Source organism: Trachurus trachurus (genome assembly GCF_905171665.1).
Source record: "Trachurus trachurus genome assembly, chromosome: 19".
Classification (NCBI taxonomy): Eukaryota; Metazoa; Chordata; class Actinopteri; order Carangiformes; family Carangidae; genus Trachurus; species Trachurus trachurus.
In genome coordinates, this window is record NC_139913.1 from 18549140 (window position 1) to 18569631 (window position 20492).

At 40.1% G+C, this 20492-nt stretch overlaps 2 protein-coding genes across 2 annotated transcripts in view; one reads left to right on the forward strand and one right to left on the reverse strand.

The window, feature by feature from the left end:
• Positions 1-10446, forward strand: part of shisa8b (shisa family member 8b) — a gene marked incomplete at both ends in the record, with an annotated part of 33073 nt that extends 22627 nt beyond the window's left edge. Inside the window, 2 exons of the mRNA XM_083993989.1 lie at positions 4096-4206; positions 9845-10446. Of these exons, the coding sequence (XP_083850115.1) occupies positions 4096-4206; positions 9845-10446 (713 nt within the window). The remainder of the gene's footprint in view (positions 1-4095; positions 4207-9844) is intronic.
• Positions 10447-16786: 6340 nt separating this feature from the next.
• On the reverse strand, positions 16787-20471 carry LOC311003230 (desumoylating isopeptidase 1-like). Its single transcript, XM_083994917.1, has 6 exons — positions 20104-20471; positions 19882-19903; positions 19699-19768; positions 19450-19559; positions 19002-19124; positions 16787-18749 (listed from the first exon to the last, which is right to left on the reverse strand). Exons 1-6 carry the CDS (start codon positions 20189-20191, stop codon positions 18668-18670), a joined length of 495 nt encoding a protein of 164 aa, XP_083851043.1. The 5' UTR covers positions 20192-20471; the 3' UTR covers positions 16787-18667.
• Between the last annotated feature and the right edge of the window lie 21 nt (positions 20472-20492).

Consider the following 20492-nt stretch of genomic DNA (forward strand, 5'->3'; position numbering starts at 1 on the left):
TCCCCACACAGAGAGAAGATACAGTTTTACGTAACTCATTAAGGAGCAGTCCTGCCCTCTCGCTCTACTCTTGGTGCCAGACGTTCACATGGTGGTGCCTAATGTAGAAATTAATATGTGCAGCCAAGCTGGAGCTTCAAAAATCCAAGACCCCCAACCAGAACCTCTGCTAATTCCCTCAGTTAATGTTTTATCCATTGTCTCTCTCTCACACACACACGCTCACATACTCGCATAGCCCATTATGCAATCACTTGGGCTTCAGGGACTTTAATGTTCAGGTGGAATATTTCCCAGGTAAAGTTCATTCATAAGGTGTGTGGAGCAAAACACTAAAAATAAGTAGATTTTTCCGAAGATAATTAATGGAACTTAGTCTGTTTTGTGCAGAACTCAATTTCTTATTTTCCCCAAAGTTTAATGCACCTGCTCACCCAATGAAAATCATGTATTTACTCTTAACGTGTTCATTATATGATACAAGACACATGATGAGCGAAATAAGCCGTCAGTGCCATAACTGCGTGATTCCATCTTGCAGCTGCAGTGAGCCAGTGTCAGCTCCAAACTAACAAACATCATTAACATATAAAAGGAGTTAACTGTGCTAACCGTTCTGATGCATCTGCTGGTCTCTGAATCTGGTCTCAACAGGCTCCTGTGCATCCATGTGGATGAGTCTCTGATGTCTCTTCTAACGCCATCCATCTTGATACACATGAGATTTTGCTTCAGCACAGTCACTTACACTGTGTCAGCAGCCACAGTTTAACAAACAACATGAACCAATGCTCTCCATACAGATTTGTACTCTAGCTGGTGCACATTAAAATCTCAATAAAGAAGTAAAGTGTAGATGAGCTTCCAAAATCTTCCTGACAAACTTACATGTTTGTACGGAAGCCTATTGCATTCACTTGAATTAAAAAAAAAAAAAATAGTTTTTTCTGAGTAATTTATTTTTTGGTCTGTTTTTCGAGGTAATTTTTTCTGTTTTTCAGAGTAATTTTTTTTTCCTGTTTTTTTGAGTATTTTTTTCTGTTTTTCGTGCAAATTTTTTTCTCTGAAATACTTTGAAATTTCGCGAGAACATCCAACCTGCAAGACTCCCATCTATGGTGACTCCTGCTCTGCACATATGCCCCGTCTTCAACTTTCTATACCGTACCAGGTCAATTAAGGCATGTGATTAGTTACACACAGGGTATGATACTCTTGTTATGTTTTAGACTTTATCCTTCTATTTTAAGCCTGTCGCTCAATGTAGCAGGGAAGGAGTAGACCAGACTTAAATGAGGAATAGACGAAAAACTGAAAAATTTACTCAAAAAAATAGCCAGAAAAACAGGAAGAAAAACCAGATTTTTTTTTTATTCAAGTGAATGCAATACGCTTATGTTTGCCCCCAGGAAAATGTGACATTGTATGGCAGATCCATCAATGAAGGATAATCATAAGAACATTTTCTGCAGTTCATCAGTATGCTCATGTTACAGGTTCATGAAACACTGTAAAAATTTAATTTCCTATCCACAGCTCATCCTTTAGATGAACGCACACAGAAGACTTAATAGAAGAAAAAAAAACGGATACACAGCATCAGTGCATCATGATCTGTTGGTCATTTACTGCGTCTTTAAAAAGCATCATGGGGGGAAAGAGAAGATGGTGATGAGAAGAAGGTACAGTAGTAGACGATGATGACAGTGACAGTATGAAAAGGACGTCTTCTTCATAATCTGCTAATCTGGCACATGCTGAGGGGTCAACACCACTGGATTACACTGGATGGGTTCCTTGTGCACGCACACACACATAGCCTATATAACATATACGTAATTATCAATGTGCTGTGTGTTGTAGTTTAAGCTGATTAGGCGGTGAGATGTTCACATGTTGTAATATACTGTACATTGTGTGTGTGTGTGTTAGTGTGCAGTGATTAAGGTAGAGGCTCAGGGTTGTGAGTGTAAATGTTGTTACTGTTGAGACTAACTCCTGACATTTCTCCGCCCCTCTGGCTTCAGCATCATTTTCTAATTTATTCCACCAGACCATCCTGCCATCCTCCATCTCTCTCTCTCTACCTCTCCCTCTCTCTCGCTCTCTTTCTTTCAGCAGCCACCAGCTCTTACTCCCTCTCTCTGTGTTCATCATCTAAACCACACACCACTCACTGTGTGCGTGTGTGCGTAGTGATTAGCATTCAGAAGTTGCGCTGCGTACACCTCTGTCTTCGTCATCGATGTGATGAAATCCTCGCATGTCTTTCATGCTGTACTTCTCTCCGAGTGACGCTGTGCCACACACACACACACACACAGACACACACATACTGTATACACATGCACAAATGGACTCATCTGGTCCATTGCAAATCAGATTGCCGACCGTATCAATACACTTTACTCTTTCATTCAGTTAAAGGATGTCAGTTTAACACACAAACCAACCCTGACACACACAAAAAATACAATCCATGTGCTACAAAACAATGCTACAATGTCAAACACCACTGATGTTGTCTCTCTCCTCCCAAGTGACCTTACAAAGCGTGTTGTTGTTTGGGTGTGTGAACATTCGTGAGCGCTGCATGTGTGTCCATGCATCCCTGGGGCTGACATCAAGTGCGCTGGCTGCATCACTGGACTTCATTAAGGCTAATAGCCAGGGCTCCACTCTCTCTGCTAGTTTGTTCCATTGTTCATTAACCTCATTTCATTTAGCATGAGACTGGCTGGCCGTCAGTGTCGGTCACCAATCCTCAGGGCGGAGGGGAGACGCTGTAAGCCAGCATTTATGTGACACTTGAACGCCACACAGTCCCACCTGAGAGACTCTTGAGTGCAACCTCTGCTGAGTGAGGTTTCTATCTGTTGAGGTGAAACCAGCTCCATGAAGTTTAGTTCTGTACTGGCACTGCATGGTCTTTTGCTTATGAAAGTCAAAAGTCAGAAGCAAAAGTTAAGAAAACATGAGTGAATCTGACTCCCAGAGACAAGGAGGACTTTCTAAAATTGATTATCAAATCAACTATTTAAATTCAATTAGCAATTAGCTTAATATGGTGAGGCAACATTTTTACACCATCATTGTCTTTGTGGAAAGATTGTACATCACTATCCCTATTTGTATGAATTATCACAGCTTGCCTCTAGTTTTGGACAAAATAGACAAAGTTGGGAATGATCTGTGTTTCTACAGAGTGATGATATGCATATGTTTAAATCTGGGTTTTGTGCCCTCACAATATCATCCCAGTTAAATATGGTGATGGATCTCCAGCATCTGCTAATACTTGTATTTGTATTGCATCAATAGCTAATTGATGGGATGACTGCATCAACTGACGAGGGAATATGGTGCATAATAATCTGCTCTGTTTTGGAATGGCATGTGACTTAAAAGCAGAAAAAGGTGTTTATACAGTATGTGTATATATTTGTAAGTTTGTATTTACGTTGCTCTTTTTTAGTTTTCAATTTCAAAAAGTGTACTGAGCACTTATTATTATTTGTAACATATTTGTTATTGGAAATGTGACTAATTATGACTGCATCCCTTTCTGTTCTGACCAATACTACTACTAAATACACTGTATATAATTACATATATACTGACAAATCAAATGACACACAACTAACTCTGAGTACATAGTAATCCAACACACACTCACCAGTATCAGCCAGATCTGGTGCTGCAAACAAATTGTGATGAAGCTGCCTGCCACATGCACTCTACTGTGCACACTGTACACCGTGGGTACTTGAAGGTGTCAGGTTGTTTATAGACTGCACAGGGCGAGAGGAAATGCCGCAGCTCATTTCTGCCCCAGGACATGCTAAGAGGTTAATGTGGCCATGGTTCACTGCCAGTGTATTTAAAATTTACTACAGTACAGTTACGTCATTTCTAAAACACCAAGGGAGGTTGTGTTTGAGAAAGACAAACAGGATGTGCGCTCTGGACTGGATCGTTTTTGCCTTAAAAGAACATAAATGTTGTATCACACCCTGTAAAGGTTAAATATATCACTTATTTATTTTAAAGATGTTGTATCTGTCACTAACAGACTGTGCCTCTGTCTCCCACCAGAACAGTATCATCTGAATAACTCTTACGGGCCGTTTGGACAAGGGCTTCCACACCCGCACAGCAACCACAGCACAGTGGGACTGAACAAATATACCTCCCTCAAAGCTGTGGGTAAGTCGGACACACACACACTCACACATATAAAATGACACTGACTCCAACTGACACAGTAACCTTTAAAGTACAGTAGGCTGGCAGTACAGGAGCTGTCAACTGATGATGGTCTCTGTGCCTCTTGGCAAACTGGAAAGCTGATCTTAAAGAGGAGCCCACGCTGCTGCTGTCTGACACGGCAGCTCTCAACACCACTAGATGAGCCTGTTTCTCAGCAAAGTAATTAGTCAAACCTTTGTTGTTTTAATTATAAACCGGACCGCAGTTTTATTAGAGCCAACATCACTGTACAGCAATAATTTTCACAGTCTAGCCCGACAGCACAGGTCACTGCCAAGGACACAGCTCTGTAATACATGTATTTCATGGAACAGCCTGTGGGAGCTCAGAGGCAGGAAGGAACTACTGGGGCAAACATTATGAGAGCTAAATGTACCATGTCCTCATTTTGAGTTTAATTACACCAAACTAAAAACTTTTTCACTTTTTTTTTAAACCAACCTTGATTTTGTTTGTATAGTTCCGTCATTGTTTCTAACATGAAAACGAAGCCTGACTAAAGAATCTGACTTGCAAACTAACCATATGCCACCGATAGTATGTACACTGTATTATTAAGGCAAGGCAAGGCAATTTTATTTGTATAGCCCGTTTTTACAAACAGTTTGTCTCAAAGGGCTTTACATGGCATCATAACAACATCCTCTGCCCCTAGACCCTCACATCCACTGAGGAAAAACTCTGTATTAACTTTAGTTTATTTTAGACTATTTTATGTTTACTATGTATGTTTTACGTGTAAAATATTTGCTTTCAATGAAAACTGGAGTCATCATTCTTACACCACTCTTACATCATTTTTGCTACAAAAAATGTCACATTGCAGAGCTTGAGTAATGGCAGAAAGTCAAACAAACAGTTTTGTATGGAGCTAGAACAGTCTTATAATGAATAATGCACACAGAAATGACTAAGTGCACAAAAGACGATTTACTAATGTAATTGGGGATTTATATGTGACTCAAAATACAAATACATTTCCAATGGTGACACAAATATGTTTAATTCCATATATAAGTTAAAAAAAAATATTCACATATACAAAAATAAGATTCATAAACATATTTACGATGCACACACAAATGCATCTAATACATATTTGGAGCTCATTGCATTCATATAACTGTTATGCTTTTAATTTGTAAACTTCGCTGCATTTGTGGATCAGAGTCACGTCAGGGGAGTCTCAAAGTCTCACACACAAATGCAGTGAGGTTTACAAATTAAAAGCACTTTGTAAATGCAGGTCCAACAGTTCATATAGAATGTAACAAGCTCCAAATATGTATTTGATGAAGATTGCAAATACTTTTACATGCATATATTTGTGATTTTTTTTTCTATTTGTGTGCATCAGAAATATGTTTATGAATCTTATTTTTTGTGAATATTCTTTTTACTTATACATGGAATGAAACATATTTGTGTGTGCATTGAAAATATATCTGTGTTTTGAGTCACGTATATAAATCTTCTTTTGTGCATTTATTAATTTCTGTCTGAATTTATTCATTATGAGACTGTTCTAGCTCCATAATTTTCAGTATCCCGCATAGACACAAATCCATTTCTCATCTATTATCAATTTTCTTGAATGTAATAATTCTCACCTTCACTGTGTTGGTCACTAGTTGCCTCTAGCTGTAGCTTTGTAAGAGATGTGAGATGTAATAACAACAGCCTGAAGAAGAGGCCGTAGGGTTTTTACCAGTGGATTGTACAGGTCCGTGCCAGGAGAGGTCACACTCACACGGTCACACACACACGTGGTTGTCCTTGAATAGTAGCAGGTGTAATCGTGCACAGAACTGCATCCAACCCCTGGGTTCCCATTAGAACAAAGTAATCCTTTACCTGTGTGCCGGAGGCAGATCACTGCTTGTCAAGATGGATTTTTTAAACCTTTATTATCCATGGAAAGATGATGGAGCATAAGAGCTCTTTTCTAGTAGCAACTCTGTTTACAGACTTTGCACTTTGGATCTGCTCAAAGGCCTCTACAGGTTGAACAAATACTGACCATTAGGTCTATAGACCCCACAGTTCAATAACTGTTGTGACGCCTGTTCATCTAATTTCACATGGAACATTCTGTTTATAATAATATTATCAGATATTATTATCAGCTGTAGACTGCTAGCTCATTGACGTTAGCTTCATGAGTTAATTGAAAACACCATCTCCAGTGTAAATAGTAATAATAACTACAGTATAATGCATTTTATTTTTGTCAGGTAGGGGTGGTATTATGCAAATTCAAAAACTAATTGCATCATTGTCAGACAACTGAGGGAACAGCTCGTAAAACCACATGGATTTTAACCTTGAGAGCCTGCAAATTACAGATTTCTTTTGTCAGTTCTCACATTTTGGGGGCCGGAAGGCAAGACAAACACCCAAATAAAGAGCTTTCAAAAAGTCACATTTCCATAATATGTCCCCTTTAGGCAAATACAACACAAAATGTCAGTATGCTCACCAGTTAACAATCTATGCAGCAGAGATAGGAATTGTTGTGTATTTACATTTTCTAAGGAAGTATTTAAGCTCAAACCATGTATAGATGCTTCACACAGAAAATCAAAGTCAGACAAACAACTCAGAAATTAGATGAAATACTTTGTTGTTCCCGTTTTATATGCTAAGTTTGGCTGCAGTAGTTGAAACTTTATCACAAAAACGAATAAAGAACAGGAGAGCCAGTCTGATGTTGTCTGACTCGTATATTTCCAGTAGTTTGCTTGTCCAGACCGCAAAGCTAAGTCAAAGCAGATGGCAAGATGAAACTCCTGGTCTGACATAAGCCTGGGTCCTGAGCCTGAGTCTGGCTCATGGACTTCTGCATGTGGCCAGAGTCTGGCTGTTATCCTCTGTTGTTGAGTGACAGCTGGAAGATCTACTGTTTAATGTGCCACAGTTGTTCCAGATGTGGAGGACTATCATACTGTACATGGGCCAGATTCAGGCACTACATCCAAACATATCCTGGGCACAACTGTGGGCCAGATTAATTTTGACATCTGGGGATGAACTCTCACTTTTATTCTTATGGTTTTCATTTTGGGAAGGCAGATTTAAAAAGACATGTCATAAATTGTAAAATATGAGCATCTTCCATCAGCCCTTGAATCAAATCCTCTGTAAACATGATATCCTGACATAGTACAAATTATTTCTCAAAGTTTTGACTTGTATTAGAGTCTGCTAAAACTTAAGGGAAAACAATAGAGAGGAAAACAAACCGCTGCCATTTTATGGACTCAGACTTTCGGAGAAAAATGATGAAAGCACACAGAAACAAGGTTACAATTCATGTGGCCACGAAGCCAGCAGCAATGACCTCAGTGTTTAGTTTATTTAAATAATCCTCTGTGACATTCATACACATACACACACACACACACACACACACAGTGGACTCAGGGGGAGCAGAGAGTATTTATAAACCTTCATTTCTCTGTCTCTACATCCTGACACACATACAGTTACCTCCATCATCTCCATTGCAGTCCCGTTACATCCTCCCGACTGCGCTCCCTGCCTTCTGCCCTCTCCCAGTAAAACAGGAACAATGCCACAGCCGTCCACCTTGAGGGCATACGCCAATTGTAAATACTTAGATCACCAGCTTTCCTCTTTGATCTTCTTCAAACCCTCCCTCACATCCTGACCTTCTTATTCCGTCTTCTGTCCACTTATCTGTACACTCATTTAATCTTATTTATCTACAAATCCCACATTTATTTGTAATGACAAAAAATCAAATATCTTTTAAATTGACCCATCCCAAAGGCACTGATTTTACACAGTTACCCATACTATCATGGTGTTAAGGTCCTATCACCTGTCCGAGGGGGCTTCTTTCAGATTTTCACTGCTATTCTAAATAGGACACTGATATTTAGTCTCCTGTTTCACAACAATAGTCTTACAACTTAAAATAGAGTCACAGGTTTGTTGTTGTGATCATAACAAAGTGTATGAAGTGTACAGATACAGTACATACATACTGAGTAACTATGGAGTGGAATATCAGCATGTTGATGTGTGTCATTGCTGATGTGATCCCTCTCCAAGATGGTCTCTTATCATTCAGTATTAAAAGTGACATTATGTAACTCGGAAGCAAAAGTATAATTATAGTGTAAGAAGAAAAAGGTCATAAAGTCAGTGAAGTGGCTCAGTAATATCAGTTCCACTGTAATATCTAAATTACATTAGCTAACACTGTAAGCCACTGGTCATACCAGATCAAATTAGGATGAAGCAGCAAAACCCATTAGTGTATTAAATTGACCAAGGGTGAGTTTGGGCTCTAATGACTTCTAGTTTTTTTCATTTGTGAGAAGAAGAATGTGTGATTTCCTCTTTTGAAACTTTGGTGCCCTCCCTTTAAAAGTTTTTATTAAAATACTTCGAGAAGCAAATGAAGCTGACACGGCTGACAGGTTGGAGCCTGGAGGTCCCAACATAAATGCATCATGGATTAAGTGTGATTCAGTCGTCAGTGTTCCTACAATGACAGACTCTGTGTTTGCACATTGACAGTTCATTTTAGGCTGTTTCTGCATGTGACTCAGAGCTGTACCAGACTGTGACTAATTGAAAATGACTCTAAAGTATAAACAAGTTTAAAGAGACCGAGTGTAGCGTGTGTTTGCCTAAGTGTTAAAGAATACAATCAGAGCAAACCTAAATCAAAGAAAAGTTCAAGTTCAGTCCAACATAGATTTTATTTTCACACAGTCATCGCCCTCTCAGGTACAATGATACTGTAATCACTGGATCACATTAAACTTGCAAACATGGAGACTTTGTTATAGTCAACTATGAGGGGGTTAGTATGGTCAGAGCCATCAGTAAATGTAATCTGGTCAATAAGGGTGTAACAGCAAATGGACTGCACTTATACACTATTGTAGTCATATTGATCACTTTACAATACTTAACACACTCACCCATTCACTTGCATATATACATGTACCACACCCATACAGTACTGGGAATCATCAACCATCAGGGGTTCATCATCATCATGTGGGCTACAGGAACTGGGGATCGAACCTGCGGCAGTGCTGCCATATTAAAGGAGACAGACATGTTATGCCCCTTTTTCACAAATTAAAATAGTTCCCAGGTGTCTTAAAGACATGTCTGTGACATGTTTCCGTCAAAATACCCCAAGAATCAAACATCGCAGCACTTTTTTCATCCGCTCAAAACAGCCCTGTTCAGAACGGCTGGTTTCAGTGCCTGTCCCTTTAAATGCAAATGAGCCACTGCTTGCCCCGCCCCTTCTACCTGTACTCACAGGGGTGCAAATTCGAAAACTAATAACATCATGAATTACAGATTTTTTTTTGTCAATTCTCACATTTTGGGGACCAGAAGGCAAGACAAATGCCGAAATATACAAAGAGCCTTCAAAAAGTGACATTTCCATAATATGTCCCCTTTAAGAGATATTGACAATTAAAGATAACATTTCTCACTTTGAAAAGAGAGAAGTTGTTTAAACCTATATGCCAAATAAAGTGATGTCACCCTCTCTCACAAACTCTTTTCCTCGTTACAGCGGACAGCGCGTCTCGTAGCTACTACAAAAGCTTCCCGCTCATGGACTTCGCTCAATACCAACCCGTGGCACCTCCTGCCTTCCAGTCTGTACCAGTGCAGCCCAAGGAGAAGTCCTACATCCACCAGCCCCTGCCGGCGCACCACGACCTCCATGCCCCCCTGTCCATCTCCATCCCCTCCAGCCATCTGGAGCACCAGCGTCTCCCCAAGACCACCACGCACCCGCTCCTCTCCAGCTCTGCCTTCAAAGCCTGGGAGCCGACGGGGCGCCATGTCCACAGGCAGGCCTCCGCCCCGGGGCACAGCTCCTCCTCCGTGCACAGCTCCAACCGGAGACATGGCTACTCCACCCGGAGGCAGCAGAGCATAGAGAACATGCCGGATCTGTTCAGCCAACCCTACGGGGCCATGTATGGAGGAGCTGTAGGGGGGCCAGGGCATGGGCAGCAGTACGTTCAAGGGCAACACCAACACCAACACCAACACCAACACCAACACCAACACCAACACCAACACCAACCTCAACCTCAACCCACTTACTACCACCACACCAGGCAGAAGAGCTACTCCACCCACAGTACAACCGAGGTGACTGTCTGAGCGCTAGAGCCTCAGCGAGCGGCCTGCTGCCATGTTACTCATACTAACAGAAAGCTTTGGTGTAGTTAACTGCCAGAGTTTGGGACAGTCGGCCCAACACGTGAGGAAAACTAAAACAGGGAGACTCATGCAGATGAAGAGATGACAAGAGGTGTTTTAATAAGTGGAAACAGTGAAATGAAGGAGAACAGAGCATAGTGTAGCAGACCCACCACTCTTACAGTCTAATGGACTCAGGTAGTAATAATATTGGCCCTGCGAGAGTCTTGTACATTGATCATCCAAAGTATACAGATTCTGGCAGAAAGGAAATCTATCTAGGTTGTTTTAAAACTACTCTCAGGCTCCTACAGGTCACACAGCCTTCACAGATTCTCAGCCACCACAGTTTTGGTTGTACCGGCCTTAAATAAACATGGATCAAACAGAACAGAACAACAAGGCTAGGTTTTAACTGTTTTTTCTGATTTCAGGCATAATCAGTGAGTTTGTGTTAGCCAAGAAACTCTGGCTAGGTTTAGTTACAGTAGGTCACTGGTATACATGCCGCGTGAACAAACCGGTCACTCATGCTCTGGTTTGGTACCAAAAAAAACAAACAAACATTCAATTTCTTGACCATGTCAAATCAAAGAGATATTTGGTGTATAAACGTGCAGCTGTTGTCATTCACTGCATTTAATGTAAACGTGGTTCATTACATTGAAGTTGTATTTCCATGGTTCACCTACAGGCTGAAGAGTTAGACCTCAGGAACTATTCACTCAGATTTGAAGGTACACTGACACTTTTTTTAAACTGTTATTTTACCTTTATAGCTACTGAACTCATCGATAAAACATCGACGAAAAACGTCCATCCACACTCACTCACAGGAGTTTTTGGGAATCACACTTGTAGGCTTTCTCACAAAGATTTAGACCAGGAGTCAAATACCACCTACATCTGTAGCCTATGTTAAATATGAAGTGTCCGTTAGCAGCCAATCACCTTACCATGTTGTAGATTTATTTATTTAGCAAAACTAATGAGATTTAAAGGTGCTGTTGGGTGGATTTTACTACTTTTAGACAAAGCTAGGCTAGCTGTTTAGCTGCATTTGCAGCTGAGCACACATTTAGCACACATGCACAAGATTCTCATTAATTGGCCATTTTAAGAAAATGACAAAGAATATTTACCCAAACTGTTCCCGAGAACTACACTGACAAAAGACGTTAGCAAGCTTATTGGAGAATTTCTATGGAGAAAAAAAACCCAGAAAGGTTGTGTATATCTTTGGAGAAGCCTGGATGCAGCTATTTTAGTTTGCTTGAGAGTTTTTTATTTTGCACATAAATTCTCTACAGTGGTGGTTGAGAAGTTTGGAAGTCCTTCACATCTCCAGTAGGTGGTGTCATTTTCTGCCAAACGGCATAAAATCCAATTTGGAAGCCAAAAATGTATTTCATCAATGATTTAAGAAGATTGTTAATTTCAAAGGTGATGGCACATGACAGTATACATTTTATTTTGAAGATAGCCTATAACAATAAAGTTATGAGCTCCATGTAATCTGTATCGCCATTTAGTAATAGTCATAAATCATCCAAAGGTAACAGGTCATCTCCAGATGTTCTTTTATACGTTTCCACCTGTTCTTCTTGTAAAAACACCTCTGCTCAGCTGCATCTCTCAGTCTACCTCCATGTAATGTACAGCTGCTTGCTCCTCGTTCCCTTTCTGTCCCCTCTCGACCTCTCTCACCCTCATTTCCACGATGAAGCGCTTTGCATTCTATGCCATGAGGCCAAGCATACAGGGACAGCAACCCCGCGGTTACATTAACTCAACAGTGAGGACAATGCCACCATCACGTCAGCTCCCATCAGCCTCCATCCCGACCAGAGAGATGGAGAGGAAGGGGAGGAGAGAGGGGGAGAGGGGAAGGCAGAAGAGCCAGAGGCTGCAACTCTTTAGAAAGGAAGAGAAAGGGACGAAAGTGAAGAGGAAAAATAGAAAAAACAAACGTACAGGGACGCGTGATTTACTTCCTCGGGGGGATGGAAAGGGTAGAAGTCACTGTGGATCTGGGTCTCTCACTGCTGAACCGTCTGGGTCATAACTCAGAGTGTGTGGACGTGTGTGGTTGCCGGTGTGTAACTTTCTACCCCCAGGCAGCATTGCAGGGGAATCGGCCGAGGCATTTTCAGACCTGGAGCATTAAACACTTCTCGTTTTTGTCTCTGAATACTGGACAGTAAAGAACACTGTGTAGAGCCGTGGCTGCTGCTACTGTATGAACCAGCAACAGTTAATGCAACGCTTCCACACTGTACTTGGTTGGTGATGGTCTAGGTCCGACATACCCTCAGGAACTGCACAATGCAGCGGACTGGTGACAGTGATTTGCACGGGTCCAGAAATGCTTCCATAAAGTTGTGTAATAATGTTTGTGCTGAAACATTTGAGAGGATTTTATGATGGTATTTTTCATTTGGTCAGATTGTGAAGTTGTTTTGTAGCAGATAATAAGTTAAGATTCAAGAGAAAACACTAAGGTGAAACACAGTGATAAAGAAACATATAATAGAGCATCTGTACTCCAAGACCACCTCTAATATAACCAGCATCAAACACAGTGAGGCGTCAGCAAAATGACATGTCTCTTTTTTACTACGACACATAAAAAAACATAAAAAGACTTTGTTTTACTGAATCAAACCTAGTAACACATCAAAAATGCTTTTCAAAGATCAAAACGTGATGATTTATCAGAGGAAAAGTTGGATTCAACATTTAGTGAACTACCATTTGAGCTGCAGTTTGATGTTGTGTGTGGTAGGTCATACATTCAGTACATTACATGCACTAGATGCTGAGCCGTGCACTCTCAGTTAGGAGAACCAATTGGGAACGCCGGCAGACTGGCAGAGCGATGTGTTCCTGTGCACAGGGCCACTTTTTAAGTGCCCACTGCCCAACAAAACAACTCAATAACAATTTCAATGTTTGCTTTATGGATTGCAGTATTCCTATGCACATGTGCAACTGCAGAGCACACACTGTTATATTCATTTGGAGTCATGTTTCTGGTCAGGTGATGAATAATAGTCCAAGCACCACAGCTGTGGTTTGGTCTCTTTTAACTCCTGAGGGAAATATCCACCTGGCTCCACTGAGTTCACTATCTGGTCACTAACTTAACCTGTTGGCCCTCTGGTCCTGGGCAAGTGCAAACTATGAGGTTGAAAACTGTGAGACTAGATCAAAACAGTAGATATGATTGCTGCAAAACCAAAAAAAAGTCTCTTAACTTTTCATTTGATCAGTTTATGTCATTGAATTGTTGATAATTGAAGGGTTAAAAAAGTTATTTAAAGCTTATGATATTTTAAATGATCTAATTCCACCCTGGTGAAATCACTGAAGACAGTTTAGGCTTTGACAAAGTCTCCATAATGGATTTATATTTTAAATTTAAGACATTCAAGTAAGATTAATACAATGATTTAAATCCTCAATCACTAAAGTGGTCGGTATCTAAGAAGTTAAGCTTGATAAAGGACATAAGATCTTTACAGCTGCAACACATAAAGACTTAAAACCCTTCCTAGCCTGATACCTGCTAAACTGCTTTGGCTGTGGGAAAACTGGAAATGCACCCAAACTGAAGAGTACAGTACGGTATGGTCAGTTGCATAAGGATGCAATACCTCAGTGGGTAAAAACATCTTTGACTAGTACATATAGTAGTCCATTCTGTTTGAGAGTTGTCATGATGCACAGTTTGGAAATTCTGAGATTTGACAATAAGACAATAATAGAAACATAAGCAATGTGTCAACTGATGCGGTATTCATTAGCTGTATTCCTACTGTAATCAAGCAGCTTGAACACAGACAAATAAAATATGAAAAACAATGCAACAAAATCTAAATCATCACGGGTCCAAACCAAGCAATGGTGAAGGCGTGATCACACCCCGAGACGCACCATCCACAGAGATAAGCTCATCATCCAGATACACAACTGTGACATATTTGGTCTCTTCCAAGTCACACATCGTACACCACAAACTGTGTGGTAAACATAAGATCTTGATGGTTGACGTCTCATGGGACTCTTGCTGCAGGCGGAGGCCCTTATCCTCATTCCCTAACACACACAAACAAACATGCTTTAATTATCTATAAGGCATGTTAGGATCAGTTCTGGTAGACAGTGTGTTAATAAATGACACTGTGATGCCGCCAAACACTGTCTGTCTCTCCATCAGCAAAACACATTTTCTTCTCCATCTTTCATTCCCTAATCATAATTTGATGCAAAAGTTCACTCACTTATTCTCATTACCGATGCAGCAAAGGATCCTGGGCCGGGTCTTAACGCTTGACGTGTTGTGAGTTAAAAACGTTACGATCTGCTGGTTTATGGTCACAGACTTTGTTTTTTTATAAGCAATAGAGGTTTAGTTATTTTGCCATGAACAAGTGCTTCCAATGTTTTTCTTGGTATGAAATCACGTCTTCTCTCCACTTGAAGAATCGGTCCCTCAGTTCTTTGTAGCAGAAATAAGCCACTTTTTTCATCTACTAATGATAAATGTTTGACGTCTTGTGTACATTTTGATTCTATCCATTCGGGAACATGTGATTTTTAAGTTTTATGCAGTGCAAACATCATCTGAAAATCATATGTTCTGCTTTATGTATGAATATTGTGTAAATATGCTTATTTAATGGACTTAACTATATATTTTTGTTTTAAATAAGGGCTGTATGAACCAAGTCATTTTAAGAGTATTTATTATAACTGCAGTTGATGTCAGATTTTAAACAGAGGATTTTATTTCATGTTGATTTTCAGTAACATGGAAACACAACACTTAGAGAGATCTATATTAGCTGAGTTTGTGCAATTTTCTAACGTGCAATAGAGGAGGTGAAAGTAGACCTGCTGTACTGGATGTCACATCTTTGCAGTGAGTTCTCTCATTTGTGGAAAAGTACAGTGACACACATTAACTGTAGCGTAGGACAAAGCAAACGTAGAGCAGACAGGTTGTCAAAACCACTGATAATGTTTCTATAGTGAGATTACACAGGAGTAGTAAATGGGGCGTTGCGCAAGTGTGCGTTTGGTTTCCAGTGAATCGTTAGAGGAGATTGTGGTGTTACATGCTGGGGAGGGATTTTGGCCTGTCACTGTTTAAACTGCATTTAAATGATTTCTTTGCACCAAGTGAAAGGAGGGAGTTCATGTTTCTTTGGCCAGATGAAGGATGTTGTCTAAGAGTATTTTGCAGTATGTGAAGAAGCAGCAGACAATTTAAAGGATGGAACTATGATGATGTACAAAATACAAATAATGATAGCCAAAAAGTGTTTTGGTGTGATATACAGTATGTAGCAAAAATGTGTATATACTGTATGTACGTGTACTTATTATTACTACAACTACTTTATACCCAACATGTTCTCAAGATGTTCTTTACAGAGGATTGTTTAGTAACTGATGCCACTTTTGAAGATGAAATATTAAAGATTGTAAAATGAACACAAGGTTTTGTTTTGACTCATGTTTGCATCAAACAGGATATGTGGATTGTTTTTGGGCGACTCACTCCAACAAGCAGCTGGCACCAGACTGGGTTGGCTGGATACTCGACAAAACTCCCTGTAGCGACAATGTAAATGACAACTTGACAGCAGTCAGCTGTTATTTGTTAGATCAAATCACTCCCACCAAGAAATTATAATTAGTCAATATGGCTCACAGATTATCATTTTGGGAGAACTTTTGCCAACTCTGCGTTTGTAATAAATCAAATGAAGTTTGATAGAAATGAAGCTAAAAAAAAAACAACAACAATAATTCACAGGGAGGAAATCCATTGGGGCACAAATGTTAATTTCTCAGACAGGTATAGTAAATGCCTCAGCTCTCAGCTACTGTATAACTGTATTATTTTCCCAGCTGGGATTTGAATCACTTACAATTTAGCATGTCCCAGTAACCACTAACTCACTAGAAATTAAAGATTAATGAGATGCCTTGATGCTCTGTGATATCCATGTGAACTATATGCAACTGCTGTAATGAACCTCTAGTGCCGCCTTGTGGCTGTTTTTGAAACTACATTAAGTCAAAGAACTTATGTTTGATATCCTGACATCTCTTTTTACCCACTGTTAAGGCAGACCACTCCTAATCCAACGAAAACTCCTCATGTAATTTAACATAAAACATCACTGCAGTCATTTCATATACTGAACTGTTAGACAGGAAACAGAATAAAGATATTTTAATGTCACAAGTTGAGACAAGTTTCAAATGTCACACATTTGACCAGTGCAAGGTCTCCATAAGTACTTTTACTTTTTAATAACAAAAAGACAATGTTTGTAAATATTGTGTTACATTCTAAATTCATTTCTCTCTGCAGGTTTATACGACAGGTTTGGTTCTGTAGTGGTTATTTTACCACCAGGTTCACTTAAGTGCTAAAAAATAAATTTAAACCTTGTACAATGATTATTAATAGTCACTATAGAGGCTTTGTGCATGTATTTGCAAAATTACATATAATACTTGCACCTGTAGACCCCCTTTAAACATGATCAAGTATGGTAAGTATAATATCATTAGGCACTGGATATTAAAATAAGAATAAATAATTCCAAGGAAACTCAGGAGTGTAACTCACAAAAGGTTTTGTCCTGAAATGAAGATCAAAACTGGATGGCATCAAACACATGGTCTTCCGTATGGAGAGATAACTGGCCAATGCATAATGGAGATAAGAAACTGCTGTATATAATATAATCAGACGTAACTGTTGGATATGCAATAGTTCACCTTTATAAACCTAAATCCTCCAAGGTAAAGCAGCTGAAAAAGACATTTTATTAAGAGAAAGTTTCCTTCCTTTTAAGTTGCTGCGGCTTTGTCCTTTGACGTGCAGTCCCATTATAATAATACCCACAGGAAAAAAGAAAAAAATCCAAACAGGAAATAACAAGTATTAACACATTAAAGTTACATTCAAGTGACTCTTAGCTCATTGCTTCTGCATTAACTCTGCAGAGGTGGTTGTACTTTTGGTCTTGTATGTCTCTATGCAAGACAATTTGGCCATAACAAATAAAGAGACAAGTTTTTGGTACTAATCTGATACCAAAGGTGAAGATTCAGGAGACATATCTCATATAACATTGCAGCACTGTGGAATATTTTTGCTAATTAATCTTGAACTACTGAATTTACCCCTTCCTGGCACATTGTTTACCATTATGGTCTCAGTTTGAGGTATTAAAGTAACAAACTTAAAAGTTTACAAACCCTTGGAGATGTGGTAAGACCCATTAACACCCATTAAAATACAGACTGGAGCATAATGTTGCCCAAACATCAGGAGAATTGTGAAACTGCAATAAACAGAAACACATGGACAGTGGACACAAAATTAAATAGCTATAGTGACTGACCACAATGAGGTTGTATGATGGGAAAATGTAGCATCGTGTAGAGGCATTAAACTACACTTCATCAGCTGTCATGGCGACAGAGAGGATGAAGGACAAGGCCGATGCTTGGTAAGGCTAAGGTATGATAGCATTAGTCAGGCTTTACTGGTATAGTGGTAGTGAGGTAAGAGCTGGTTATAATCTATAGGAGTTCAGTTTATATCCAGGATACGACGTTTTAACAACTCAGGCAGTCCTTCCTAACATGTTAACATGTTCCGTCATATCTATATATCAATTCACCAACTGGTTAACCAATTGTAACGCACTTCCTGAAAGACTGCCATGATGAAGCACCTTAGTGAAGTTGGGGGTGTACTGTATGTATGTGTTTAGAAAGAGTATCAGCGCAGCAATGAATGAATTCAGCTTAAATAACAATTTTTTTTAAATATGTTGCATAATATATAATAATTAGGTCAAACAAGGGGAAGTGGTTTTAAGTTAAGAACACCTAAAATGATGGCTACATCTGATTTAACGCACCAACAGCAGAAGTCTATTCTTTGTGGTCCCCTGGTCCCCATCACACTTCAGATATGTAGAACGTATAGAAACAAGAAAGGAGCATCAAAGGGATAGCTGGTTAGATGGAAATGTGGCTGTCAGCAGAGATCGAGCTGTCAGTCACGGACACAGATGAGGTCTGACTGGTGGCTGGTGGTGAACGTCCCACCCCCAACCAATATCTTCTTTAACATACACAGCCCTGTCTACCGCTGTCCAGTTATGTTGTTGCCTCCAGGATTTACCACCATGGATTCCAGAATAGGACGGAGAGCCTGGCCAAATGGCCTGAAGAGGAAAAACAGCACAGCATATAGTTACACTGAACTTTAAAAGCTAATGCTAGGTTACGATATGTGAGGTATGAAATTGAAAAAGGAGAAAAAATAAATGGATTAAGCAATAATAAGACCTCAATCATAAACTAGAAATTCAAGATAAGAAGTATGTAGCATGAGCATATGAAGAGCGAACCATGAGAAAAGCTCTGGTGATGTAAGCAAGTGATGTAACAGCTTTATGGCATTTGAGCGGACTCACGTGTTTAGTATTTCTGATGGAAGGTCTGTAATGTACGACGGGATCTTTTTGCCTGTTAGGAACTGAGCCACCTCGTTGCTGAAGCAGTTGCAGTTGTACTCAAACAGGTTGTACTTGTCACCGCTGTGCACCAAGAGAAGGAAGAGGAGAGACAGAGATGTGAACACAGAAAATACAGGGAGGCCATATAAGGTGAAGAAGGGCGGGTGAGTAGCTGGTAAAGACAAGATAGGCACTCTCTGACAGAAAGATAGTGGGGAGAACCAAGGAACGTGAGGCTCACAATGCATTTAGTTTTTTCTTTTTTTGTCATTTTACTTCCATTCCTGCATGAAAATAATCTGTAGCAAAGTAGATTTTGGCATTTTGTAATTTGAAGACTTGATGTCTGATTTCCAGGATGGCCCTCAAATTTGCGTTACAGGCGTCAGGTTAGCCTGAGACTTACCTGTATGAGGACTCTGCCAGGGAAGCCAGATAGTCCGAGTAGATCTCTGCAGGAACCTCAGTGAAGCCCAGGTCCACAATGGAGTCAGGCTGGCCCAAGGCGGTGCCACACTAAAACACAACACGCACAAACAAAAAAAGTTCCTCAACCTTTCTCAATTCTCTTTTCATGTACAGCAACAAAAGTCACCAACGGTAGAGGCTTAATTAATGTAGTTTATATGAGAAAAGACGGTGCTGAGTGCCTTACAGGTGGACAACTGCTGATGCCTTCTCCACCAAAGAAGTACTCCCTCCCATGAACCACAATAGCAGTGTGCCTGTAACACAAACACATGTTTTTCCTTTAAAACCAAGCAAAGGAAACAAACCACAGTTGACAAAACCTACAGTGAGAATAGTTGTAAACAACATGGCCATGATATGCACTCACCATATCCCATCAAGATGTTTCCCTGGGAAGAGAAGATAAACACATTCAAGTGAGAATCCATACTAATGTATAACAGCATCTTGTGAAGTTGACACCAAACAGACTGAACAGGCCTGAGCCTCAGCCTCGCTCTCTCCTGGCTTGTATCGCGGGCCAAGGTGCACTCACCGCGGCTTTCAGGCAGCAGCAAACCAACAGGTATCTATCCCGTCAGAAACTCACCTAACATGACATGGCTGAGCTGGCGGGCCATGCCTCTGGACAGGTCGTAAACGTACAGCTTCACCGGGAAAGAACCAGTCTGCTCCATGACTGAGGGATTTCCTCAAAGTGACAACTTGAACTGACTGAAGTTTAGCTGAGTCACATCAATCTACAACTGGCTGGCTAGCTAGCTTACCGGTAGCTAGCATACAAAACTTTAGTTTAAAAAGTCTATCGCTGCACTGAAACGAACACAAATATAAGCCACGGACGATTTAAAGTTAAATAAATAATTATAATACATAAAATAATTTAAAAAGTAAATCTCCCAGCAGTGTCTCGGGGTGTCCGACCTGTGACAGCGATGCTGTGTCACTGTCCGACTGTAAACAATAACATTATCTGAC

Excerpts from the sequence above, each read along its gene's own strand:
- LOC311003230 (XM_083994917.1), bottom strand. The coding sequence starts at position 20,191 with ATGGAGCAGACTGGTTCTTTCCCGGTGAAGCTGTACGTTTACGACCTG. Across the intron at positions 19,769-19,881 it reads AAACATCTTGATGGGATATG|GCACACTGCTATTGTGGTTC; the intron begins GTGAGTGCATAT and ends TTTGTGTTACAG. Across the intron at positions 19,125-19,449 it reads CTGGCAGAGTCCTCATACAG|CGGTGACAAGTACAACCTGT; the intron begins GTAAGTCTCAGG and ends CTTGGTGCACAG.